The sequence below is a fragment of the Neolamprologus multifasciatus genome, chromosome 15 (assembly GCF_963576455.1).
Source record: "Neolamprologus multifasciatus chromosome 15, fNeoMul1.2, whole genome shotgun sequence".
Lineage (NCBI taxonomy): Eukaryota > Metazoa > Chordata > Actinopteri > Cichliformes > Cichlidae > Neolamprologus > Neolamprologus multifasciatus.
In genome coordinates, this window is record NC_140453.1 from 13,892,457 (window position 1) to 13,918,639 (window position 26,183).

General features: G+C 40.0%; 3 protein-coding genes across 4 annotated transcripts; 1 reads left to right on the top strand and 2 right to left on the bottom strand.

The window, feature by feature from the left end:
- Nucleotides 1–333: 333 nt before the first annotated feature.
- LOC146501756 (voltage-gated potassium channel regulatory subunit KCNF1-like) lies at nt 334–3,356 on the bottom strand. The gene has a single exon (XM_085133253.1). The coding sequence runs from the start codon at nt 2,837–2,839 to the stop codon at nt 1,343–1,345; it is 1,497 nt and encodes a 498-aa protein (XP_084989379.1). The 5' UTR covers nt 2,840–3,356; the 3' UTR covers nt 334–1,342.
- A 2,807-nt stretch (nt 3,357–6,163) lies between these two features.
- On the top strand, nt 6,164–12,740 carry pdia6 (protein disulfide isomerase family A, member 6). 2 transcript variants are annotated; one of them, XM_085133254.1, is made up of 13 exons: nt 6,164–6,289; nt 6,636–6,777; nt 7,361–7,418; nt 7,981–8,107; nt 8,721–8,824; nt 8,916–9,058; nt 9,378–9,492; nt 9,872–10,012; nt 10,428–10,512; nt 10,814–10,886; nt 11,277–11,435; nt 11,517–11,613; nt 12,061–12,740. In XM_085133254.1, the coding sequence occupies exons 1-13, from the start codon at nt 6,271–6,273 to the stop codon at nt 12,124–12,126; spliced, it is 1,329 nt and encodes a 442-aa protein (XP_084989380.1). In that variant the 5' UTR covers nt 6,164–6,270; the 3' UTR covers nt 12,127–12,740. The 2 variants fall into 2 exon arrangements, with proteins under 2 accessions (XP_084989380.1, XP_084989381.1); XM_085133255.1 differs by having other exon boundaries at nt 8,919–9,058.
- hpcal1 (hippocalcin-like 1) lies at nt 12,645–25,824 on the bottom strand. Its single transcript, XM_085133256.1, has 4 exons — nt 25,501–25,824; nt 19,278–19,745; nt 18,103–18,208; nt 12,645–13,398 (listed from the first exon to the last, which is right to left on the bottom strand). The coding sequence occupies exons 2-4, from the start codon at nt 19,653–19,655 to the stop codon at nt 13,301–13,303; spliced, it is 582 nt and encodes a 193-aa protein (XP_084989382.1). The 5' UTR covers nt 19,656–19,745; nt 25,501–25,824; the 3' UTR covers nt 12,645–13,300.
- Between the last annotated feature and the right edge of the window lie 359 nt (nt 25,825–26,183).

The window sequence follows — 26,183 nt, forward strand, 5'->3', positions numbered from 1 at the left end:
AGACATGACATCTGAATGAAACGTGCCAGATTTTAATTATAGCTCCCCTACTGTGCCGCCTAATTTTTCTAAGGACTGGTTTATTTGTGCAGCAAATTTCATGTCACTCAGACTAATGGCGTAGGAGCTGACACCTTTCAAACCGTGAAAATGTAACCTTTAAAAATAGCCCCCATTAGGGCAATTTAAGAGTTCACTCTGGAACATGAGGCAGTGCGAAAATACTCGGTGGTTTCAAGTTTCTTTAAAATCCATTACCTGCTTTCCAGACAGTTCTATTATTTATGTATTTGTTCTTTTTATGTATTTTTCTCTATTGTATTTCCCCGAACGCTGAAAAACTAATGTATAGAGTTATACAGGAGCGTTTTTGTTTTGCCTGTTGCTTCTTTCCCTCATTTACAACTCGCTGGTCAAGTTTATTCCTCGGAACCTCTGCAGAGATGGTGACGACTGCTGTAAAAATTTAAACCCATTTACAGGAACATGTCTTGCAGGCAAGGACGCCTCTGAAGTTCCGATGTCGGCAACACGAGCTTAACGAGAAATTCAGTCCAATGACACAGACGCTGCATTAAAAATTCCTGCACAGTAGACGGGCTTTATGTTTGATGCATTACCTCACAATCATATAGTGTCAGTTACAAAAAAATTACAATGATGCCATGACGATTACAGGCAGCAGCAAAAATAAACCCACCCCCAGTCTTATGTTGCTTTGTGTCTCCATCATACACCTTTGGTTGCAACACGTTGCAGTGATACAGTCACCTACCTCATTTGAATGTATGGCATGTGGTTTGTATCCAAACACCTTCAGCTTTTCTTCAGCTCTGTTTTGATGTCTATACACTCTCACAAATCAATCCTGGGGTCATTACATTTCTCTGTGCTCTTGACTATAGCTGCCTGTCTGCGTTACTAAAAGCATTTACTGTGATGTATATATTTCTGTACAGAGGACTACGCTACAATGCGGTCTACAGTATAAGTGTGAGGACTATGGGCGTGTTATATAAGATGTCTACATGGGGGAATCGGTGTATTTGCTGTTTGAACAGAACCCCTCAGCCTACAGGGAGTCACTGCGCAAAGGCACAGCTCATCAATTCAATATCTCACACATATGTCTGTTTAACAGGCGCAAATCCTCAAATGCATTTAAAGGTCCCTGGAAAGCATTAAAGTCTTCTTCTGTCCACGAAACTATTTACATTCTGCAGTCACGGCGGTGTCATTAAACCAAATTTGTCAAGTTACGTTTGAATAATTCAAAACTGAATAATTAATTTCATGTTGCTTCTTCTTTTGCTGACTTTTTAATGCAAGGGGGGGTTCCCTTTCATGAGATAAAATGTTCAGTAGCCTCGGCTGTGCTTTCAAAGCTTGTGTCCATGCTAGGGGTCTGGATGCCCGCCCCTCCCCTGGGATCCTTCAGTAAGGGAATGAATGTATCGCTGTGACCGGAACGCATGTCGTTGTCCCAGGCCCCTGCACCGCAAATATGTTTATGGGAGCCAGATGCAGCCTTGAGCTCGCCGCCGGTGCGCAGTGCCATCAGTTCAATCTCATGTTTGGCCGCAGTCTCCAGCACCTGTTGCTTGTTGTAGAACAAGACAAAATTGTTGATGATGGGATGTATAGGCAGGGCTATGGCGATGACCCCACAGAGAAAGCTGATAGCCGCGTTACACCGACCTAAAGTGGTCTTAGGGTAGACATCTCCATACCCCACTGTGGTCATGGTGATCACAGCCCACCAAAAAGACTGTGGGATGCTGGTGAACAACGTGTCCGGGTGATTCTGCTCCATAGTGTAGCCCAGAGCCGAGAAAAGGAATACCCCCACGCCCATGTACATGAGGAGCAGTCCGAGCTCCTTCAGGCTGCTCTTTAGGGCAGATGTCAGAGTCTGGAGTCCCGAGGAATGGCGAGCCAGCTTGAAAATGCGCGCAATGCGCATTATGCGTAAAGCCTGCACTGCTTGCTGCACATTAGCCAGCTCCATCATTCCCGCGCCGAAAGAGGTCAGAATCAGCACCACATAAAAGGGCATGATCGCCATGAAGTCGATTATATTCATGAAGGACAGTACGAATTTTATTTTATTCGGGGAAGAGATCAGACGCAGGAGGTATTCAATAGTAAACCAGCCAATGCACACGGTCTCGATGACCTCCAGGACCGGATGCTCCGTGAGTTTACCCTCCGAGTCCTCCACCTGCAGGTCGGGGATGGTGCCGACGCACATCACCACGGAGGAGATGAGGATGAAGATGAAAGAAACTATAGCGATTATGTGGGCAGGCAGTGACGATTCTGGCTTTTCCATCAACCGCCAGAGGCAGATCTGGAAGCGCTGCCAGCCCCCTGCAGACGGATCGCCTTCTCTGTCGACAAGGATAGTTCTCACTTTCTCGGCTATCTCTGCAAGTTCATCCTCTACCTCTTTCAGGTGGCTTTTGCAACATTCATCCAGAAAATCCGAGTCAATTTTCCAGAACTCCATCTCCTTCATGAAGCAAATTGGACATATGCCTCGTTTCATATGTATCTCCCCATAATAATACAACTCAATTATGCACTTAAAAGCTTCGGGATCTCTGTCAAAGTAAAATTCTCCCGTGTCCGGGTCGTAATCGTCACATATTAATGAGATTTCTTCAGAAGATTTGAGTGAACTGTCCACCAGCTCTGCCAGTCGAGTCTCCGGGAAGCGAGTCAGCACGTCTCCATACAACACCTGTTTCACTCCGCCGATATTCACCACAATCTCAGTCTCTTCACTGGCCTCAGAACCGTTGCAGTCTGCATACCGCGTCCTCTGGAAGCCCCACATTATTCTGACAAGTCCGCCAGAAAACAGCCAAACTAGTTGAGATTATAACAGAATCCGTTTTCTGACAAAGTTAACGCAAGTCACTAGAAGCTCTGGCGCTGTGCGTAACAACCGACAAACCTTCTAATTTCTGTTCTTTTAGGTTAGGAAAACGTGTATGCTCAGAAACTGAATGCAGCGTGAAGTCTCCTCACTTCCACTCAGCTGTGTTTGGCAGTGATCATTGCGCCTGTGCGCTCTGAGAAAGTTGGCATTGAAGTGCGCCTACTATCAAGCGTGCCATAACCAAAGCAAACCGAGATTTCCAGGCTTAAATTTCACAATAAAACACGTATAGCAGTATGAGACAGGTAAAAGTGGAGTAGGCTGTTTATTTAATGTATAATTTAAAGACACACTCTTTGTCCCCAAAATTGTACGCCAAGTTATGTTCATTATGGGATGCCAATACTAGCACATGCAAAATTCAATGTATAATTTGTTCAATAATAAATTAGCGCATTATACTAAAAGTTATGGTTTGTTCTAATATTCACTCAGCTTGCTATAGCCCCACCCGACCTATTATCTTGGCATGTTATGCTTTTATTTTTTAAAGCTCGCTGGGTGTCTTCCGCTCGCGCAGTGCAGCCAGGCGCAGATCATAAATCTCCAAGGTATGTGATGATTTGTGAAACGGTAGGGTCATAGTCGTACCTCTGGGTTGGGCTGGAGGAGAACAACAATTGGTTAAAGTGGCAGTTAATCAAATCATCCATTTTTCCATCAACAGCGGATGAAATCTTAACCCAAATGGATGCATTATCCATCATCCATTTTGAATTCATTATCACGCAGCGCAACAGCTCAGCAAACAGCTAATTATTAAGTACTTAATATGAGGAGTAATCGAGACTTTTTAAGGAAAAGCAACTGAAAAAAAACGTAACTGGCTCCTATGAACTGAACTGACAGAAATGGCTGGAAATTACAATCAGTGGCAGCTTTACTGTAATGCGTTTTTCTTACACTTTTTGGCTATTTATACACATTTTTAAGATATTTTCCAGAATATTTATTTTCTGTGTGTTTATTTTATGTATTTCTTGTCTTTTTACAAGTTGAACACCAAGTTCACCTGATCAGACCTCCAGCTCACTGAAGTAACAGCTTGAATGGCTTTCAGCAGCCATTCTCCATGTCTTGTTCTTTGTCTCCACCTACTGACAATATCTTTGAACTACTGCATCTTAAGCTATCTTCGAATCACTTCCCATGTTTGCACTTATCAGTCATTCACACCTATGGTCAATCTAGAATGACCATGCGGACTGTGGGAGGAAGAAAAGCCACATAGCAACGAGGAGAACTCAATTTTGACCACATTTCCTCTAAATTCCAAAAAAAAAAAAAAAAAAAAAAAAAAAAAATCAAAGAAAGAAAGAAACAAGAAAAGATGACAGAATATATTGCATTTAAATTTTGACTGCTATAGTTAGGATGTAAATGTCATTTACGTGCAGTCATTACTTCATTTGTCCTCTTTACTGCTTGGTGGACTCTCTTTTGGCAGCTAGATTCTTGCTTGAAACCACAGAAGCTTTGATTATTTTACAGAATGAAATTATATTTAATGCACCCTTTTTAGTGATTGATAAAGTGATTTATTGTAAAAAATGAGAAAACATTTTTTAACTCATGGAAATTTATTGTGATATGAAAAATCTTCACATAGGAGTTAAAACTCAGTCTTTAAAAGGTCTCAAACACAGACCAGCCACTTCATTAGGTGCATCTTGCAAGTGCCAGGTTGGACCTCTTTTGCCTTCAGAACTGCTTTTATTCCTCATGGCATGGATTCAATAAGGTGCTGCAAATATTCCTCTGAGATGTTGGACCTTGTTGGATGTTTTTATCCTGCTGATCAGAAGATGACTACATCGTAGTTTTAATGGATTGGACAGGGTTAGCAACAATACTGAGGTATGATGTGATGTGTAAGAAGCTCACTTAGTAGTAAGGGGGTCAAACTGTAAAAAGAAAGTATGCACACCACCTACAGCCTGAACCATTGACACAAAGCAGGATGGATCCATGCTCTCGTGTTATTTATGCCAAATTCTGACTCTGCCATCTGAATGTTGCAGCAGATATCGAAGCTCATCAGGCCAGTTTTTCTAATCTTCTGTTGTCCAATTTTGGTGAGCCTGTGCAAACCATAGGTTCAGTTTCCTGTTCTTAGCTGGCAAGAATGGCACCTAGTGTAGCCTTCTGCTGCTATAAAACATCTGCTTAATGATTTAGTGTGAGTTTACAGAGTGGTTGTTTGAGTTACAGTTGCCTTCCTGTCAACTCAAAGCAGTCTGGTCATTCTCATCTGACCTTAACAAGGCATTTTGGCCTATAGTACTGCTGTTCAGTGGATATTTTCTCCTTTTTGATCAATTATAAAAATGGGAGGATTGCATTAGGAAGTGCATTTGGTGTAAAATCCATGCCAAATGAAAGCACGTGAATTCATTCCATGTGGGAACCTCTTAGGAAATAAGGGAGCAGCCAAAGGTACTTTTTTTCATCCTAGAGATGATTGAGCAGGAAAATGCCAATAGACCAGCAATAATGAAATACTCAGACCAGCCTGTCTGGTACCAACAATCATGCCACATTCAAAGTTATTTAAATCACCTTTCTTACAATTTCTGATGCTCAGTTTGAAGGTTAAATAATGCCTAAATTCAATGAGTTGTTATCATGTAATTGGCTGATTACATATTTGCATTAAGGACCAGGTGTACTTAATGAAGTTGTCAGGGAGTGTATGGATCAGTTTTACGTCTCTTTACACTTTATGATGAGGAAAAGTTACAAAAAAATGTAGTTTAGATTGTTGGCGTTTCACATTAAGGCAAAGCATAATGCATTGTTAATAGTAAACCATTAAAATAATTCCAATTCAATAAACAATGATAGTAATATAGTAACAAATAGATACCATTTATTTTTATTTTAGTATTATTTTATCTGTGTAGCTGTCTAAAACTTATTGAGAAGTAAAGGTTATGTGTTATTTACACTGAAAAGCATTACTTAGCTTTTAAGTTTGGCTTATCTTTGCATGCCTTTGCATAAGCAAACTCTGTACGATACTGTGTTTAATATGTACAGTCGCATTCCATCTGTTTGTAATGAGTCAGCCTTCTCACGGATCACATCCTCTTGCTGCTGTTACATGTGTAGCTTCCTTTCTCCTCCGGCCACTCTCTCCCGTCTTCAGTGTACCGGTTCCATTAAAACTACACGGCGCGCGCTGATTGGCTGAGCTCAAGCGTCGGCATCAGCGGACCAATCAGGGTGGGCCACGGTGAGATTTTTCTGTGTACTTTTGTGAGCGACGCAGTGGCAGCGGACTGTGTTGTTCTAAGTGAGGAGACGAGCATAGAGAGGCTGAAATCATGAAGCCACTTTTACTCGGTGAGTGACAACAGTTGAAGCTTTTCTGCTTATACTAAAGTTAAGGTTTGTGGGTTTGTTAACTAAATGTGAATTTGGCGGCGTTTTTTTTTTTTTTTGCTCGTCTTGTTAGCTTGAATAGCTAAGTTAAGATTCAGAGAACAGAGCCAGGCCTTTGTTATCGTCTACTGAATTAAATAATAAAACTCATTTCCTTTCTTTGTTAAATAAATGTACATTATAAACTGCACACAAGTAGATGTAAGACATTTTCTCGCTGTTTTTTTAAACCAAGTGGCTGTTTCGATGAATGAGTATGCATTGCTAGGCGTCATCCTTTTCCTCTTGTCCTCGTGTTTTGTTTCAGGAGTACTGCGCTGCTCTCTGGTTCTGGCTGTCCAAGCTTTGTACTCGGCTAGTGATGATGTTATCGAGCTCACCCAATCCAACTTTAACAGAGAGGTGATCCAGAGTGACAGTCTGTGGCTGGTCGAGTTTTATGCTCCCTGGTGAGTTTGTATAACTGTGATGGACTCTTTTTGTCTTGTAGTGGTAACAAGTGTTCTAAGAGCAGCCAGTGATTATAGTTTAAATACCAGTTTCTAATCTTTGTGTTTTATTATCCAGTCATCTGTTTTACATCTGTACTTGTGATAGGAATAGAGTTGTCTGGTAAGCTGGTAGCTCCTCCTTAGGTTGAGCACCATCTCGTGCAAAAGTGCTCAACAGAGACACAAAGTGAGAATAGTTTGTGCATAGATGCACACAGTCTACACGCTTGCGTGCACACAGGGTTGGTATAGCAAAACTCAATTCTGCAACAAGAGGCAGTTGGTGGAGATGTGACTGCACAAAATCTATGCAAATCAAAAGTGTTAAATATTCACTGGCTATTAATACCAGAGCATTTGGTTCAGTGACTAATAAGGGTGCCACATAGCTGTTTGTGCGTTGTATTTAGCAGGTCGTTACTGAAGGACTGTAGAATAAATCTCACACTGGCAAAATGATGGTTGTGTTTTTTAACATTAAAATGAGTTTGTGTATAAAAACATGGATTTAGGTTTCACTTTCTCTGTTGCTTTCTGACAGGTGTGGCCACTGTCGAAATCTAGCTCCTGATTGGAAGAAGGCAGCTACTGCCCTCAAGGTAAATACAAATTACCGTGATCATCTATCTGATGCCCTGTAGACTTTCTGATTGACAGCCTGTTTTCTCAGCTGAATGCCTCTTCTGCATTAAAAACGCCTACCTCTGTTGTGGAGAAATATTCAGCTGTGGGCTTTGTTGACTTTAAATTTCACAGTAATTTTAGTGGCAGCGCATTCAGTGGACGGTTATGTGTGTGTGCCTTTATTTGATATTTAAGTATAAAAAATGGTTACTTAATAAAGGATATTTGTCTGTAAGAAAGAGGTGCTATCTACTTAACTTTTCTGTTGTTGAAAACTAGGAAAAAATTAGACGTTATCCAACCTGGGATGACAGGATCCAGATTAAAAACAACTTGTTATATTTCGTTAAATGTCTTCTCCTTTTTCCACACAGTATTGTTGATATGGGCAACTCCTGTAATGAAATCCCAGTTTAATGGCAATTGCTCATTGGCATGCAAACTAAAGTTTTGTTTTAAGCCAAATAAAAATAAATTGACCTGAATATAAACTCAGAAGCTGCATAACCCAAATTGTGTGTTGTGACTTTTCCTCAGGGTATTGTCAAAGTTGGTGCTGTGGATGCTGACCAGCACAAGTCACTGGGTGGCCAGTATGGTGTCAGAGGGTTCCCCACCATCAAGATCTTTGGCGCTAATAAGAACAAACCAGAGGAGTACCAAGGTACAGAACTCTGCTGCTACAACTTTCCTATGTGTAAATTGAAAGTACTTTTCATAGTAAAAACTTCCAAGTCCTACTGAATAAGTTCAGTAAACTGATAAGCTAAACATAATATTTAATAGAAAAGGGGATGCTGGTTTGTTTCTTAATAATCTAACATCTTATCTTGATAAAGAAAGTTCAGGCGACCCCCAACAATTTAAGCAGAAGCATCTATTGGATGAGAATAGAAATGAGCAATAGCAAGAAAAGTCATCCTGTGTAATAGCATCCAATTTGAAGTTCACTTTCCTGCTACGTGTACTTATATCTACACAAGGTCACCTTCCCGAAGTCTGTGGCAGAAATGTTTTATTTCTCCAGCAGGCTCAGTCCATCATATCATTATGACCTTGTTTGCTGATCCTTACTACGTCTGTGAGCAGGGTCATCTTGAGTCTATCAAGCACAGTTGTGACTTCACAGAGTATTTATTACTTTCAGGGCTTATAAGAGACCTGTACAAAACACTGTATTTAATAAGGTATTTTTTTCATAGCTTTCAAGGCCTATCTTCCTGTGATTGTGTTTGAGGCTGCGTTAACTGAAATCTGCATTTCTGACAACCACACAGGTGGACGCAGCAGCCAGGCCATCGTGGATGGAGCCATGAACGCTCTGCGTAACCTGGTGAAAGAGAGGCTGAGCAGCAGGTCTGGTGGCTCTGACTACAAACAGGTAATGAACCTTTTTTTGCACTTGCATGAAATCACGAAGCTTTAAGAAAACACACATGAGCTGATTTATGTAACTGATAACTGGCTTGTAGCAGAGCGGTGGTGGTGGCAGCAGCGGTGGGAACAAGAAAGATGTGGTCGAGCTCACTGATGACAACTTTGACAAGATGGTGTTGGACAGTGATGATGTGTGGCTGGTGGAGTTTTTCGCCCCCTGGTGTGGACACTGCAAGAAGTGAGTTTGGTACTTGAAACGGTTAATTCCAAGCAGTAGGAAACTGTGAAATCCTCTCACTGTAACAATCTAGTGCAGTTGAAAAAGTGAAATAATAGCCCAGTAGGCCTGGATAAGCCACAGGCCTCACTGAAAATCCTCCACTAGAATTTAATCCCACTCAAAACTGTTCAGTGAGGTCTTAGGGATTTTATTCCAATACCTTTAATACCATTTGATATTTCTGAAGAAAGTAAAGTTTCTTGCTTGATTTAAATGTCAGTATCTCAGAAGCTAAATGATAAAGTTTTTCTAAGCACCTCTCCTCCTTTGTCAACAGCCTGGAGCCTGAATGGGCAGCTGCAGCCACAACTGTCAAGGAGCAAACCAAGGGCAAAGTTCGCCTCGGAGCTGTGGATGCTACTGTACACCAGGGCGTGTCCAGTCGCTATGGGGTGAGTAACAGCTGACATCTTGAAAAGGTGCACTCTTTGGATGTGAAAATAAACATTTGCATGTTTTCTTGGCTAATTTTAAATGCACAACTTGATTATTGTGCACAATAATCCAGTGGCCACTTTGCCTTGGATACTTCCAAATCTCGAGTCATTTGTAATGGTCAGTGTTACACTTGTTTTTACTGGCGTTTGATACTGAATCAAAGCCTCTGCTGCTTTTTAGCAGAATGTTAAGTTTCAAAGCTCTAAAAATGCATTTGTGTGGATTTAGTCGTGTCACACTAATTAAATCAGAATGTTTTTGCCTGAGTAAAACCCAGCTTCAAAGTCAAAACTGCAGATCTTGATTTCTTGTTTGATAATCATTCCTTTGTAGATCCGTGGGTTTCCCACCATCAAGATTTTCCGCAAAGGTGAGGAGCCAGAAGACTACCAAGGAGGTCGCACCCGCGGTGACATTATTGAGAAGGCTTTGGATCTGTTTTCTGACAATGCTCCTCCTCCAGAACTGCTGGAGGTCAGTATTCTCGTATTTGTATGATAAAGTCATATATAATTGTTTTTAATTATGCTTTAAAATGCAAATTGAAGATAATGTTGTCATAGTCTAAAAAACATTGCCTGATGTGTATTTTAATGTATATTTTGTTTAAAAAAAAAATTAAAAAAAAATACATTAATTCTAACTAGAAAGTTAGAATAAAAACCTTTTATTGTCATGATATGAAATACGAAAATTGAAGAGTAGGCACATAGAAGCGAAGAACAAACATTCAACCTGTTACAGAGTAAATATAAATTACTATTCATTAAACTACTAATATATAGGGTGTATACAAGGTATGGTGATGAAAGCACTTTGCAATAAAAAGTAATGCAAATTCATGTCAGAATATTAAATTTGTGTTTACTTTAAATTCTTTGTCTCTCAGATTCTCAGTGAAGACGTCTTAAAGAAGACCTGTGAGGACAGTCAGCTGTGTATAATTGCTGTCCTGCCGCACATCCTGGACACAGGTGGGATCACACACATGAGCTTAGATCTGGCTTTCTCTTCTTAGATTGTTTGACATTTTTGCCCTTAATGAAAATAAATCATCTTAACTTTTATCTACTTATTTCATGTCAATAATCATGACTCGAGCATGGCTTTAGTGGGCTCCCAATATTTATTAAAAACATATTTTTAATGCATGAAAAAAAGGTTCCGCCTTGAGCTGTAAGGCTATACCTCACAACAGGTAGCAGAAGAGTTACCAGAAGCAGTAACAGTTCATTCCTGAATAGCTGATCATCACTGGTCATTATGTCTTAACAGGCGCGGCTGGTAGGAACAGCTACCTGGATGTGATGATGAAAATGGCTGAGAAGTACAAGAAGAAGATGTGGGGGTAAGCACCCAAGGCCAGACATACAGTAGTGTACAAATCACTAAATTCGAGTAGGAAAAGTTTCATATTCATTCCTTGTTTAGTGGTGACTTGAACAAAAGGACAAATTCTGGTGAACATTGAGTTTCGTACGGGTTATGTAAGGAAGAGCGTAACATCGAGTTTGCAGTGGGATGATGACTATAAAAATCATAAGAATTTGGATGTATAATGACTCTTTCTTTAAAAACATATAGAAGTTAATTGCAATATGTGTGACGATGTTCATGCAAACTTTTGTTCAGATTGCCACACCCTTTAAAGAAAGAGGAGATTAGGTACATACGCTACAATCACCGATATAGTAAGGGAAATGATGATGGTGATTAACGGCCGACTCTTTCTTCTCAGCTGGCTGTGGACCGAGGCAGGGGCTCAGATGGAGCTGGAATCCTCTCTTGGTATTGGTGGTTTCGGCTACCCTGCCATGGCTGCCATCAACACACGCAAGATGAAATTTGCTCTGCTCAGGGGTTCCTTCAGTGAGACCGGTATTCATGAGTTCCTCAGGTAAGGAGGTGTAATTAACAAATACATTACACAACTTGGAGTAGGCTGAGCAGCGTCACTCACATGTGCTGATCTTTTCAGGGAGCTTTCTGTGGGCCGTGGCTCAACTGCCACATTGGGAGGTGGCGTCATGCCCAAGCTTCACACTGTTGAACCATGGGACGGCAAAGATGGAGAGGTGAGTGGGAATCACATTGACCTAATGGTTGGAATGTGTAGCACTGCATGTAGACTAGCATAGGGTAGTCAAACAACCTTAACTGGTAGGTGAATCAAAAAACGGGTACTCAAGCTGAACACAGATAAGGGCCAGAATGACTGGATTGGATTATCCCCTGAACCCAAGGTTTATGGGCTGTCCCAGTGGGACAAACTATTAGTCCAGGGCAAGCAATTTGTAGTTAAACTGAATCTGTACGTCTGCTTAGTGTAACAGAATAAATGCCTACCAGCTTTGTACCGCCTCTGCACTGAAACTATGTACTCCATCTGCATTATTATGCAATATTGCAGTGCTCTTAAATCCAGATAACCTTCTTGTCTCTTTAAATAATCTTTGAAGAGGTTCAGTCCATCTCAGTCTTTGCTGACAGGTCGTCTTTATTTTACGCTCTGTCATCCTCAGCTTCCCGTGGAGGAGGACTACGACCTCAGTGATGTAGAACTCGATGACTTCAAGGACGAGTTATGAGTCCAAATGGGGCAGGACTGATCCAGACTATCTGCGTTTGGTCTGGTCTGGTCCTGTGCGATCCACCTCCCCTCTCCTGTGGACGAATGGGAGGCCCGGTCGCCCAGTTACTGAAATACTCCTGAAAAGACACATGAGAGACACCTGCGGTTTCTCACATCATCTTGTTAGTCACAAGGGGGACAGGAAGGAGGGGAGAGTGTGTCGTGTCCTCTGAGTGAACTCTTTCTCACATACCTGCTGAACGCTAGATGCCGCATATTTATACAGCTGCCGCCCACTGAGGAGAGGAGGGTGGAGCTTCCGAATGTCACATTTTTGCCATTGTTTCACTTTTTAAAACATTGCCTTTCCTGCCCTCGTCAAGCACCTACTTTGAGATGTGGACTTGTCAAATTAACACTTAAACGTCCCACCTGATGTGACTAAATGTGTCTTCTCTTTTTAAACCAGTGACTGAGGATGTTGGTGAGTTTGCATCATGTGTGTCCAGGACAAATGGGGATACCAAGGGGGGGGACTTCTTGTGTAGATTTTTCGTACACAACTTTATTTCAATTGTGTGAAAACAAAAGGACATTTTTGTTACAAAAATAAAAAGAAATTAAAAATAACCACTGCCTCATTATTCACATGAACTGTAAACTCATTTCACTGAGCACATGCAATACCAAAGGCATAGAGAGCTTGTTAAATACAGCAGCTTGTGCCAGTATAAGCTACTGTTATCTTGAATCAGAATACTTTATTAATCCCAAAGGAAATTAATAAAGAACAACAATAAGCCACATTTTAACAATTAAATTGAATAGAATTAAGTGATTTAATTAGTTTCCTCTTAGTATAACATGAGAGTCATAATACTTGAAAGCATATAATCCTGTAAGCATAAATAAAAGATATGGCACTTACAGCAAACGGGTATTCAAAACGAGACGTTTTGAAATGCACAAAAAAAATTGCCTTGACTGAAAATCCACTTCATTGTCCACAGAGGAAAAAAGCCACATTGACCAGAGAAGTGTACATTAATGTAAACATTAAGACATGGAGTGTTAAATTGAAAAGAGGAGGGGCTGTGATGAAGATCGATCCTCTGTCAGAACAAGCGGCACAAAGCTGGAGGGATGTAGGTGTGCATGAGTTGCAGGGTGTGATCACTTTCACTGTGTCCTCAGAATTGACGAGAGGCTCCCTGATCCGACTGCAGCAGTCTGACGATGGACGGGTCGCTCTTGGCACCTTTAATGAACTCCTCCAAAGACAATCTGCCTGTTGGGGGGGAAAAGAAAATATCAGTTATGAGCAGTAAAACATGAAAATGTTTTACATGCAGCAACTACCCACAAAAGTCAGCTACTGATGTTTCTTTTGAGATGGTGACAAATAACACTGCATTAAGTAGTTTAAAATAAATTAGACAGGACCTGAGCCAGAATCATGGTATTCATAGCCATCATGTTTCTTGTCCAGCAGGTGACGCTGCTTATGTATATAACTATGGGAGTGCAGTTCTGCATGAGAGATGTGAAACCATGTTTTACCCGAGCATTCATCACTCTCATAGTATACATATGACAGAAATTAGGTGAAAACATATCAGGTGTACTTTAATTTTGTTTAAAAGATTTTTTTTTTTTTTATTCTAAGATGAAACAGTGGAAAATTACACCTTTTTTTTTGAGTCTAACGCCTACTTTTTCTTACATAATAGCATTAGATAAGAGGTTCACTCACTCTGTAACTTACTGGGTCTGGTTTGACCAATCACACCAGTGTTACTACTGCCAATATTCTGACTAACAGGAAGGCAGTGGGTGCCCCAACCTAAGCAAACATCAGGTAAGGTTTCCCCAAGTTCCTCAGTGGTCTTGATTTCTGATTAGCCGGTTAGCTTTATAGGGCTTAAAGATTCATTTTAAATGTGTTAGGTTACCTTCAGGTGGCGCTGACACCACCCAAAAAAAAATGTAACATTTGGACTTTTCAAGTGGCCTGTGTTTGAGAGATTGTGTGATGCCATGTTTGAGAGATTGCGTCATGCCAGGAACATCCTTTCTTTTTAGAGCTCCAGATGTGCTATGCTTTCAGCAGAATTTTATTACGGTGTTTTGGTCATTGGAAAACTGAGTAAAGTAGTTCAATACAGTTTCCAGCTTTCATGGGTATGTGGAAAAAACATCCTTGAGCATCGCGGATGCAGCCTGCAATTTACCCTCTACCCTCCTCTGCAGCTGTGGTTTCAGGCGTGGCATATGGCATCACGTGATGTCTTAAAACATCTGTCTGAGACACAGCTTGACCTTCACAATGTCAAAACAAAACGCTCCTGCCCAGCACCATAGCTCCAGATATCTTGAGCTGTGACGTGTCAGATTCAGTAAGGAAAGTGCATTTTTTGATGTATAATTAAGTCACTCTAAGTGTCAATCCATTTATGGTAAGCCTGTGGATCACCAGGCTGGGAGCCAATCATAACTACTTCATGTGATATGACATGAATCAAATTGCCAAAAGTGTTCTGCAAGTCATGGTTTTCATGTAAACAGCTGTTACATAAGTAATCTTTCACAACAGACAACTGTACAGAAGTCTTGAGTCACATGCGGCCTAATTTCTTTATATTTTTCTAGGAAAACACTACACTAATACTGAAGCATGCAAACATAAAGGTAAATATATACATATGGTGTGTGTAATATATATAAATATTAATATCAATATAAAGAGCAAAAACCCTTTATATTATACCCTAAAAAAAGTTTGAAGAGTCAGAAAGTCAAAATTTGGTTTGACCACCTACACTGAACTCTCTTATGTAAGTTTTCTTTTCATTTCTTTAAGTAGACTTCAGGAAAAGTTCTGCAGGCCTCCAAAAGGTCATTCAAAGCTCTTCTTTGGATGCTCACTCCATTTTGTTCCATTTTCTATCAAGATAATCCGATAATGCTTCAATAATGTTGAGGTCTGGGGAGTGCCGGTCCCAAGCCCAGATAAATGGGGGAGGGTTGTGTTAGGATGGGCAGGTGTAAAGTTTTTCAAATCAAACATGCTCGTGGAAATATCAAAATATTGACATATTGTATGGAAATCTCATTCTCGTCAAGAATGAGATTTCCATATCAGATTTGTCGGTGCTCAGGTTAACTATGACAGATGCTGTTAGCCAAGAGGGTGACGGTGGAAACTATGTTACTGTTGGCCAAAGACAAAAGAAGAGAGGAGGCTAATACTACGCTAGGTTAGTAGTGTGGAGGTAAGAGTAGACTTTCAATGTAATGAATACGGTAAAGGGAGCATGCTGGCTTAGATGATTTGTCCTATTTCCTCACATTTTTTAAGTACACACTGCACACCATGTAGAGATATGCCTGGATTTCTCTTTAGGAGCTCTTTAGGAGTAAACGTTATTTGTTCAAAAATACTTCTGTATGCCTGTCAAACTTTGTTATGCTTGTCATTTTAATTGGATTCTAAGAAATCAAATGATATTGTATGTTTTTGCACCAGGCTGTTAAGTGCCTAAAAATCCAGTTCAAAATAGACCCTTGGCTAAGTTGTATTCTATGTGTAAACACAAGACTAGACCATCGTCTTAGGTAGGTGCTCTTTTTAATACTTGATTCATATGTCAGTGCTTAGTGGCTTAACAAGATAACAAACCCACCCAAAAAGGTGTCAGGTTCAAGGACAGGACTGAAAACGAGTGAAAAAGCAGTTACTGTCCAAATATAAAGCCTAGAAAACTTTAAAGTGCTTAAGACTACTAATAATTACAAAAACAAAGTCTGACTCCTTGGAGACAAAATATAAAGAAATGAGGGGTGGCTCAAGACTTTTGCACAGTATTATATGGTTTTTTTTTTATATTTATCATAACTAATGTTAATAAAATGTAAACTGACTGTTACTAGATATACCTGTTTAATATTGGTATCCACTAATATTGTATTTTAAACACTACATCAGAACATGGGGAAAAAGGCATTTGCAGTTTTGTAGGGATTTTTATTTTATTTTTTTAATTTCGTAATAAAGAGCTGAAAGGTCAGGTCAGTTATTGTTATAACAAAGATTTCTTTTCCCTGACACAAAGGGAGAAATAAATAATAAAAACTAAGCAAATTAACTTAAAACAAATATTACTTGGTCTGAATTTGTAATCAGTCAACCTGTCCTTATTCCCACAGCATCAAATACTACTATTTGGTAACAGCTGCTGGTGTCTCAGAGATTAAACACAAGGTGTCTTGCACCTGTGGCAGTAGTGAGACCATTTGCACTACCAACTAGTCACACTTAAGACCCCTTGGTATCACTTTTTTGATGGACTGAGTACCCTTAGTAATTACAATTCCTAAACCTAACCTTTCTTTCTTTTTCTTTGTGGCCATATCCAACCAAGCCGATAGTGAAAACAAAAGTAAAGCACGAGTTAAAACAGAACTCAATAATGACTAAAACTAAAACCAGAAGTCCACAATCTTGGTTTCACTAAAGCCACCTAACCTTCTTACGCATGCACTTTTGAAAAGTTAATATAAACATCAGATTTAGTTTTATAGTAGCTATCAGTGTAATGTTTATCGATACTCTTCACAGCATCTCTTCGCCATTAATAAAGTTTCAACAACACTTGTCACAACTTTACAATAACTATCCAAACAGTATTTTTCAGGTGGTTTACACACCAAACATACAATCATTGGCCACTTTGTTAGCTACAACTCTTCAGCTGCTTGTTAATGTAAATATCTAATCAGCCAGTCACATGGCAGCAATTCAAGATGATCGGCTGAAGTAGAAGATGAGAATCAGAAAGGGAAAAAAAGGTGATTTAACTGACTTTGAATGTGGCATGGCATGTTGGTGCCAGACAGGCTAGTCTGAGTATTTCAGAAACTGCTGATCTACTGGGATTTTCCCACAGAACCATCTCTAGGGTTTGCAGAGAATGGTCCAAAAAAGAGAAAATATCCAGGGAGCGGCAGTTCTCTGGGCCAAAATGCCTTGTTGATTTTAGAGTTCAGAGGAGACTGGCCAGAGTGCTTTACACTGATATGAGGGCAACAGTAACTTGGTTTATAATAATAGTTATAATAAATCCAGGTATGCAGAAGAGTATCTGAATGCACAACATGTTGAATTAGATGCAGATGCACTAGAGCAGCAGAGGATCGCTGCTGTCAGCTAAAAACAGCAAAGCGAGGCTTCAATTTGCACACAGCCTCATCAATATTAGACTAAAGAAAAATGTTGCCTGGTCTGATTAGTTGATTTTGATTTCGAAATTCAGGTTTTTACCATCAGCATTTGGCATGCATAACACTAAAGCATTGATCCATCCTGCCTTGTATCAACAGTTCAGGCTGCTGGTGGTGTAATGGTGTGGGGGTTATTTCCTTTTGGGTCCCGTAATACCAACATTTAAATGCCACAGCCTACCAGAGTATTATTGCTGACTATGTCTATCCCTTAATGAGCACAGTGTACCCATCTTCTGATGGCTACTTCCAGCAGGATTTAAGCACCAGTCCTCAAAGCTCAAATCATCTTAAACTGGTTTCATGAGCATGACAATGAGTTCACTGTACTCAAATAGCCTCCAGAGATGCGGTGGAACAGGAGACTCGGATCATGGATGTGCAGCCAATACATCTGCAGCATCTGTGTGATGCTGTCACGTCAATATGGAGCAATATTCCTCTCGGAGGAATGTTTTGGCACCTTGTTGAATCTGCACAACAAAGAATTAGGCTGTGAATTTTACTAACAAGCAATTTAAAGTGTTGACTTTATTCTTCCCAATGTCAAACTGTCCTATATCTATAACAGGACCAGTTTTAGCTGGACCAGATGCATGACTAGCATACTGATTAAGCATTAATAAAAAGTCGATTTATTTATTTACTGTGAAAAGAACAATTTGGTTCACAATGATGTGTACAGCACATGGAAATAAGACACCAGCCTTACCATCATTGTCAATATCCATCTGTCGAAAGATCTTATCTGTCCTTTTCTCTGGTGTTGATTCATCCTCGGGCATCTTCATCACTGATGACACCATCTTGTAAATTGCCTATAAAAAAAGACAATAATGACTCCTGTGATGTGTGTATTGATTTTGCTGGCTACGTGCGTGAAGCTTTTAGGGCGCACTGATGAAAAATAACCGTTGCCACTGACATCATTTTGCTTATATTGTCTGAAAGCTCTGACCTGTTTTCTGTTAGCTAGCAGATAATGATGTTGGTCAGACAACAAAAGATCCTGCTGTTTCACCCGCAGTAGGTCTTTCTGAACTCACTTATCTGCTTGTATAATATTAAAATTTGATTATGTAAAGGAGAGAAATATGTCATTCTGGAAAACAGAATGCTTTCTGCCAGCTGCAACAGCATGGCTTCTGTTATTTTTCCACATCATTCTTTTTTCATTTGTATTTATTACTCCCTGTATGCGATACCTTTATTTAGTGTACAAACAGTATTTCCTAAATTTAAATAATTATTTAAATGGGTGCGGTCCTAGCGCTCATTAGTACCCAGTGCACGGTCTCTATTTTATTTATTTTTTTCACATTTATTTGTTTCCACAAGCACAAAGGACTAAGTCAATTTCCAGGCTGCTCAGCCCACCATATTGGAAGAGTAAATATAGCCACAGTGATAAGGAAAACAGAAAGGGCAGCCTGCAGATGACCGTTGAACCTAAAAACAGCCATTACCAGGAGGCTAAAGTGCATATAACAGCAAAAAGTAGAGCTAAACTTATTTATTAACAGTCATAAAAAGAATGATTGAAAAATATAAATATTTTTAGTTATTACTGATATAAGAAAAAACTGCACGTTCCAAATGCTTTTATTTGGCTTATACAATGTATTTTATATTTTTTTTTTAATTGTTTGACAGAAGGAAATGATGTCATTTCATTGTCTTATATACAGTAAAAGTGTTAAAAATGTAAAAAGTGATTGTTTATTGTAAACTAATTTACTCTCTTGACTTATTTTCCAATTCTCGTTGTTATTTGTCTAGATTTTGTTTATAAAAATGTGATAAGCTCACACACACACACACACACACACACACACATAAAACCTCTGCTCTGTGGTATCAATCACACAGCACATAGTATGTCCTCACCTGAACTATCTCCAGCATCTCTGCCCGGCTGATATAGCCATTCCCATCCAGGTCATACATGCTAAAGGCCCAGCGTAGCTTCTGCTCCAGCCCGCCACGAGACGTCACACTCAGGGCTATGATGAACTCCCTGAAGTCGATTGTGGCATCGCCGTTGGTGTCAAAAGTGCGGAAGACGTGCTCGGCAAACTTTGAGGCGTCTCCGTAGGGAAAGAAGTTGGCGTAGATCTTCTTGAACTCGTCCACAGTCAGGTGGCCAGTGGGACAGTCCTTCAGGAAGCCGCGATACCACTCCTGCAGCTCATGGTCGGTGAATTCTGTGTTTTCTCTCAGGTCGTTCAGGACCTCAGGCCGCAGCTTGCTGTTCTGTTTCCCCATGACAAAGCACCTTTGCAGGCAGGGCGATAGCAGGGCTGGTGTTTCCTATCCTCCACTCCCTGTGCTTTTACTTTCCAGCTTCCTCTGCTCCTACAGGGGACCAATAACCCTCATTAATATCCCTGTGTGAATATCATAAATGATTCATGGGGTCAATAATTCCACTCAGTTTGCAGCAGCGTTTCATCAGAAAACATGTTCTGAGGATGTTTTTCAGGCAAACAAGCTGAGGGGGGAAAAGTCTGGATAATTCAAACAGGGTCCATACACAAGAAAAAAAAAGAGATAAGATTACAACGCAAATGTTAACAAAACACTATGTGTGTGCACACATGTGTATGGAGCAAGGGGGTGGTCTGGTCTCCGTGGATACAGTATTAATTGTCAGGCATGGTGATAATTTATCGACCTTTCACTGCATGGTAGAGGGACAAGTGTCCTGGGGCATTGTAATTCTCAATAAAGCCACTTTCTAAAAGGTCAGGCTGATACTGACTGTTGTCACTGAGAAGGCCAAACATTCATTTTGACAATAATCCTCACCTTCATGGGAAAATGAATCTCATAACTGATTTTAAGAAGGTGGAATTGACACAGTGATTAAAGAGCAAACTCAGAGAGCAAGTAAATGAGCATCCAAGTCAGTCCATAGACAAGTCCACTGGTTTTAAAATACAACAGCAAAGATGCCACTGCAGAACGAGCGATCATTGAAACCACATTAAGACACACCCTGTTTCAAGACATTAAACATTCAGTGTTAAGGTAAAAAAAAAAAAATAGAGATAAGTGTGTAATAACTGAAAGAGGTCTTTAAAGTTAAACTTTTCTCTTTGTCTTTTCTTGACTTCGCTGTTCTTAACTGTTGTCTATGTTCTTGCAGTGATTTTATTTTAATGTCCTGTATTTACTGCTTTCACTTTCCTTAAATCTGTCAGTGTTTAAATGCAGCGTACCTGTTAACCTAACACATACACACGAGCACTTGCTATAAATACGTACAGAAAAGACAAAGCCAGTGAAGCATTTGACCACCTGGTTCTATTCACGTTTGCTTTCTGTGGTTTGCTTCTGTTTCCATGGTTCTACTCCGCAAAATCTGTTTATTCATGTATACAGGGATATTCATGATTGGTGATATGAGGATGCATAAACCCATCACATCCAAAATAAAACCTCCTGCATAAAACTCATTATGAAGCAGACGCTGGCAAACGTGTTTGCCGGTGAGCAAAAAGGTTTTGACATTTTCAGAGAAAATGTGTGATGTAGGTGTCATCATGTATATGTCTGCATCTTTATTTTAAGTGAGGAAGGTGTTAAGAATGTGCCAGACTTTCCCCCAAAAAAATAACAAGAGGAAACAGCTGTTTTGTTTTGGGGGGGTTTTTGTAGAAGGAAAATGTTCTTACTTACAAATTGTCTGTTTGATTCTATGAAATTACCTCAAGTTTTCTTTTAGCATGGTTGGTTTGTGGCTCCGTGTGATAGAACGAGAAAGCAACTTTCACATTTGTTATAACGTTTTCTGGAAAACTGAGGAAAAACTGGCCAAAACCTGAGCTAATCTTTCACATGCATCTGGTAAAGTGTGAGTGGGAGGGACAGAAAGAGAGATGTGCGGGGGTAGGGAGGAAGAAAGAATGGAAAAAGTATGACACATAGAAGAGAAACTATTTCCAGCTATACTATATGAGCTGCTTTGCTAATACCCACAGTGCAATTATATAATAATCTTTCTGAATAACACCTCCACTCCTCTGTGCTGATATAATGAATTTATGGGAGAGAAGCTTTGTACCCATGTTCTCTCTCTTTCAATTACTGGGACCCCAGCGCTCCTGTCTTTCTGGCAACAGAACGATCCATCTGGCGAAGAACAAATGAGAGCGGCTTGAATTTGGACGAGGTCCTTTCCCAACAGACGCCGTATTTGTTATAATTGCCAGACAGGTGTAATTTCCTGTAGGTTTATGAATCAAAGAATCACAGAATGACACAGAGGTCTGTAAGTCAAACAAGGAACTATGTCACTCAGGTTTCTGGACAGATAAAAATAAATCAAAGTACAACACAATAATACATTTAATTTCTCAATCCAGCTTTCTTTTCTCATGCAAACTGCAATCCAAAATTAGGAATTTGGAAAACTTTGAATTGTCTAAGGGTGAGTTCACGAGTGTATATCTGTTGACTGAAGGATACTACTGCTACTGCTACAGTTAATTTAGAACTGCAAACTTGTCTTTGGCAAAAGCCAGAGTATCTGGTGAGAACCCACTCAGCCACAGGTAGAAAGTCCCCGGCTGGCTGGTGGACCTTCTCTCTGTGAGGCAACGGTGCTAACCACCCTGCCGCAGTATCGGCCTGAATCAGGCAATCGTTAAAGTCACAAAGATTCATCCTTTGGGAAGGATGTCGATAAAAAATTGAATGGAAACACATCCATCCATCAGTGACCAGGCTGATCGACCAAACGGCTAACTGTCCTGAAAGCCAAGGTGTTATTATTGCTTATACGGATTAAAGAGAGTGAAAGGCCTCTACGTCCTGTTGCAAAGAAAAATACTAACACATGACCACAAAGTAGCATTTTGTGGTGTCTCAGACACTTCAACATTTCACAGCAGCACTGCGCAACTAGAGAAAAGGTGATTATTATTTTGAGAATATATTATCATGTCTGCTGCCTCTGTTTTAACTGGACCACAGCATAAATCACACACTACCCTACAGGCCTGACTATAGTCCTTCCGTTTTAACGTACAACAGGATGCACCTCCTCAGATCTGTGTCACATGGACTTTTCCAGGACAGCTCAGTGCGCAGGCTGAGCCCGAGTAGACATAAATATGGGCGTTGCTATTTATTCCCTCAAACAAACACAAAGCCACATGAAACACAACAGCTTGTCAGATGGAAAAAGTGCTACCCTCATGCTTCAAGATCCTCTGAGGCTAAGAGAAAATACTCATAATATGCAACAGCATGTGCTCTAGCCTAGTTATTTTAGTAAGTAATAGCAACATACTTACATAAGGCTGCGGGTTGCAAAACAGTCTTACAGACTGCAGTGACCTCTGAAATATGTTCATCAAGAACCAAAACAAACCCTTTCTACTGTAATTAGGCATTTTTAAAATATTCTTTATCAGATAACATATTTTTCTTTTCATTAAAACTGTTAACTGCATTAAAAGTATTCCTGCAAAAAGCATCTTTTTTTTTTTTTTACCTGCTGCAAGTTCTGGTAATTTCCTTTAATAAAGTGATTAAATAGATTTGCAGTACTGCTTATAACATTTAAAACATTCCTACTTATGCATGCAAGCTTTGGTCTGGGATTTCAAAGGCTGTTTTAATAAAGTGTTTTTCTTTGTTGTGACATAGAATTACTCAGGAAATGATGTGGTTCATGGAAAATAAAGTCCTCTCTGCCTTGACTGGTGGGGTTGCAGAGCTGGTGAGCTGAACACAGTCTTGTGACCGCTGCTTGATACACTACAGCCCCTCGAGATTGCCAGTTCACATTCAGTGTTTGCGGTTCCCTTAGATTACACGGCAACAGATCCTGTCCCTGTCCCCAACCCCCATAGCCTTCCTTGTTCCGTATGGTCCACTTTTTTCCAGTGGGTTCTCCGCCTAATGAGACTGTTTCACACAAGCTCCGGTGCAGCATGCATCCCCCCTCCCCAAGGCTACAGCGGGGGTTCCTGTAAACCCGTTTCACTGCTGTTCGCCATTCTTAGACCCACTTTATTTCCTGAGTAGGGCTATGTCACAACAAAGAAAAAAAACATTCTTTCCCTCATGCTCATTATTTCACGAAGAACAGGAAGGAAACTACAATGACAGTCAGATACAGAGATGCAGCATGCATATGTTTAAATATATCTGTCCTTAGGTGTTTACAGAGAAAATAGTTCATGCTTATGTTTCCACCAGTTGTTAGTGAGCGTGGGAATCAAAAGACAACTTCTGCTTAAAGTCATATCTAAATGTACATAAGTAATTACTTTTTCTTAAAAAGGATACAATCGAGTATTTGTTTTTATTTATTTTCAGGCAAAGCCTCTAAACTGTGAACATCCACTAGTATTCTTAGTGGATATTGTTAGGTTTTCCATTTGTCAATCAGTACAAATACAACAGACATCCCCACTCCTCCTGTTTTTATATTGCAAGCAGGCTCACACTGAACCTTTTCCCTTCATTAACTCTGGATAAACACGACTGACAGAATGTTTTTAATGCTCTCTGCATCGTGCCTTTTTTAAAGGGAATGTAATCCAAACAACCTGATATGGCTCAGTGCACAGAGAGAAAGCGTGCCCGTTTTAGCCTGCTCTGCAGTGGATGAGCAGAGCAGCGCTGTAGCCTCGAGTACGCGAACCACTGGTAACTGGGACTCCATCAGGTGGTTGAGGAGTCGGTGTGAGGTATTTATAAGCTAAGGAGAAAATGAGCTCTCCCATTATTCTCGCATTCAGCGGTGCTTCGTGGCAGTCTCTCTGAACTCATGTCAGAGAAAATCATTGCAGTGGATCAGGATGAGGTCCCCTGACACACCAGTAGTCAAGGCAACAGTATAGTAGTGGTACAGCTTATGAGGGAAAGGCAGTGTAACAGTCAATCTGGGGCACACGCAGGGCAGAAGATATATTGAGACTCGAGTGTGTGTGTGTGTGTGGCTGTGTGTGTGCATTTAATATTTCCTTACTTTTAAATCTGAAACATTAGTATTATATTCATCACTTGATATTACCAAGCATAATACTGCATTGGACCTAATCTAGATATTCTGCACGCTCAAGCTTACAACAGCAAAATTATTATGTGTATTTTTATTACTTTAACACTTGGTGAGTGGGTGTATTTAATTTTGGATGCGTACGCTTCACATGATAGTTATGGTCTTTTTATCTGAAAAAAAAAAAACGTGTGAAATTAACTAGAAAAACAGCAACAATAGTGTGAAATAGTAGATGAAAGGAGTAGGCTTTTAATATTTAGCAAGACAGTGTTTTAGATGGCAATCCCATAGCAAGAAAAGGAGCTGGCAGATCTTTATTTTTTTCTAAGATGTCACACAGTGAGTATTTGAACTTATAATATTAACATCTTACCAGTTTCTGTAGCATTTTTAGGCAAGCTGTGATTTAAAAACTTGATTTGACACTTATACATATACTCATGTCACTTATACATGAAACCTTTAAAAAAAAAAGAAGATCAAACCAAGATGAATTAAATCCCCTCCCACACATTCAGCCACACTCTTAGTTATAATATCTACTGATCCTAATCACAAGTATTTTTTGGACAAGCACATGTTTGCTCTTTTAATGAAGCACAAAACATTGTCTGTTACGTTTGATTTAGTTTATGTGCTTTCGCATACATTTAATACATGTGCTTCAATATTACTCAATGTGCCTTGTCTAAGGCTATTTTTATATGTTTTTGTAATGTAGTTATGTGGTGCATGTGTTTTTGACTTTTGCTGCCATGATTCCAGGTCTCTCTTGGAAATTAGATTTTTAATCTCAATGATATTTTTCACCTGGATAAATAAAGGACTAATAAATTAAATAAAACAGTGCATTACATTTGATCAGGTTTTGTTTTGCAGCATGTAGTCTGTATTAAGACTTGTGAGCCACTAAGCTGCATTTTTGATAATATTTTTAATTGAGCAACTTCCCAGGGCAGATGAGATGTGTTTTAACTGGGTGTAGTCCTGTCTTGGGGAAATTGCCACAGCAGTCCAGGGTAGAGTAGCCACTGAAGCACAGTGGACTTCACAGTAACGAAAAATGTTTCTAAAAAATTAATATAAACTTACCTTTTTCCTGAAGGTATCTATGGGTCCTCCGGCTGAAAGAGTAAATGTTTGAAGACCACGTTTCCCACTGTAAGGCGTCACCAGCAGCCGAACTTAACCGTTAACTTGCAGTAGTTTAACTTTACACCTCCTCCCACCGACTCCAACGCGAGAGAAAATATTCGAGTCACCCAAACACTTTTCAGACAAAAGAAAAGATATGAAAAAGCGTGTAAGTATTCTTCCAAGATATTTTTATTATTATTATTTCTATTCAGTATGTGCTGCTTCCAGCTCCCGGTGTAGCGGCTTTATCATTTAGTGGAAGATGTGGCACCCAGCTTGGTTTTCATCCGAATGTGCCATATTGCTCCTTGGGGGGGTTTCCTTCGTCTGGGAGAGGGACTGAACCTTCTCCATCAATTGAAGAATTACTAACAATAGCAGTTTAATCTAGGGGACAATGAGTAAAAGCCAGAATGACCGTGACATGTATTTTAAAAAACATTTTAATGGGATTTCCTGTTTTGTAGTGTTTAAGTAATACTTTAAATCCCTCCCCCTGATACACTGAATGGATCCCTCCACACTCGCAGCTTCACTGTAAGGAACTGTCGCAGCAGAGTTCAGTGGAAAATTATCAACTGAGACTATTATTAGCTCAATATCTAAAATAAACGCTTCACATCTGGGGGAAAATGTGG

Coding starts and splice junctions, on each gene's coding strand:
- LOC146501756 (XM_085133253.1), bottom strand. CDS start 2,839: ATGTGGGGCTTCCAGAGGACGCGGTATGCAGACTGCAACGGTTCTGAG.
- pdia6 (XM_085133254.1), top strand. Junction 7,419..7,980: donor AGGCAGCTACTGCCCTCAAG/GTAAATACAAAT, acceptor ACTTTTCCTCAG/GGTATTGTCAAAGTTGGTGC. Junction 11,614..12,060: donor GGGACGGCAAAGATGGAGAG/GTGAGTGGGAAT, acceptor TGTCATCCTCAG/CTTCCCGTGGAGGAGGACTA.
- hpcal1 (XM_085133256.1), bottom strand. CDS start 19,655: ATGGGGAAACAGAACAGCAAGCTGCGGCCTGAGGTCCTGAACGACCTG. Junction 18,209..19,277: donor AGATGCTGGAGATAGTTCAG/GTGAGGACATAC, acceptor CTTTTTTTATAG/GCAATTTACAAGATGGTGTC. Junction 13,399..18,102: donor GATGGATATTGACAATGATG/GTAAGGCTGGTG, acceptor CCCCCCCAACAG/GCAGATTGTCTTTGGAGGAG.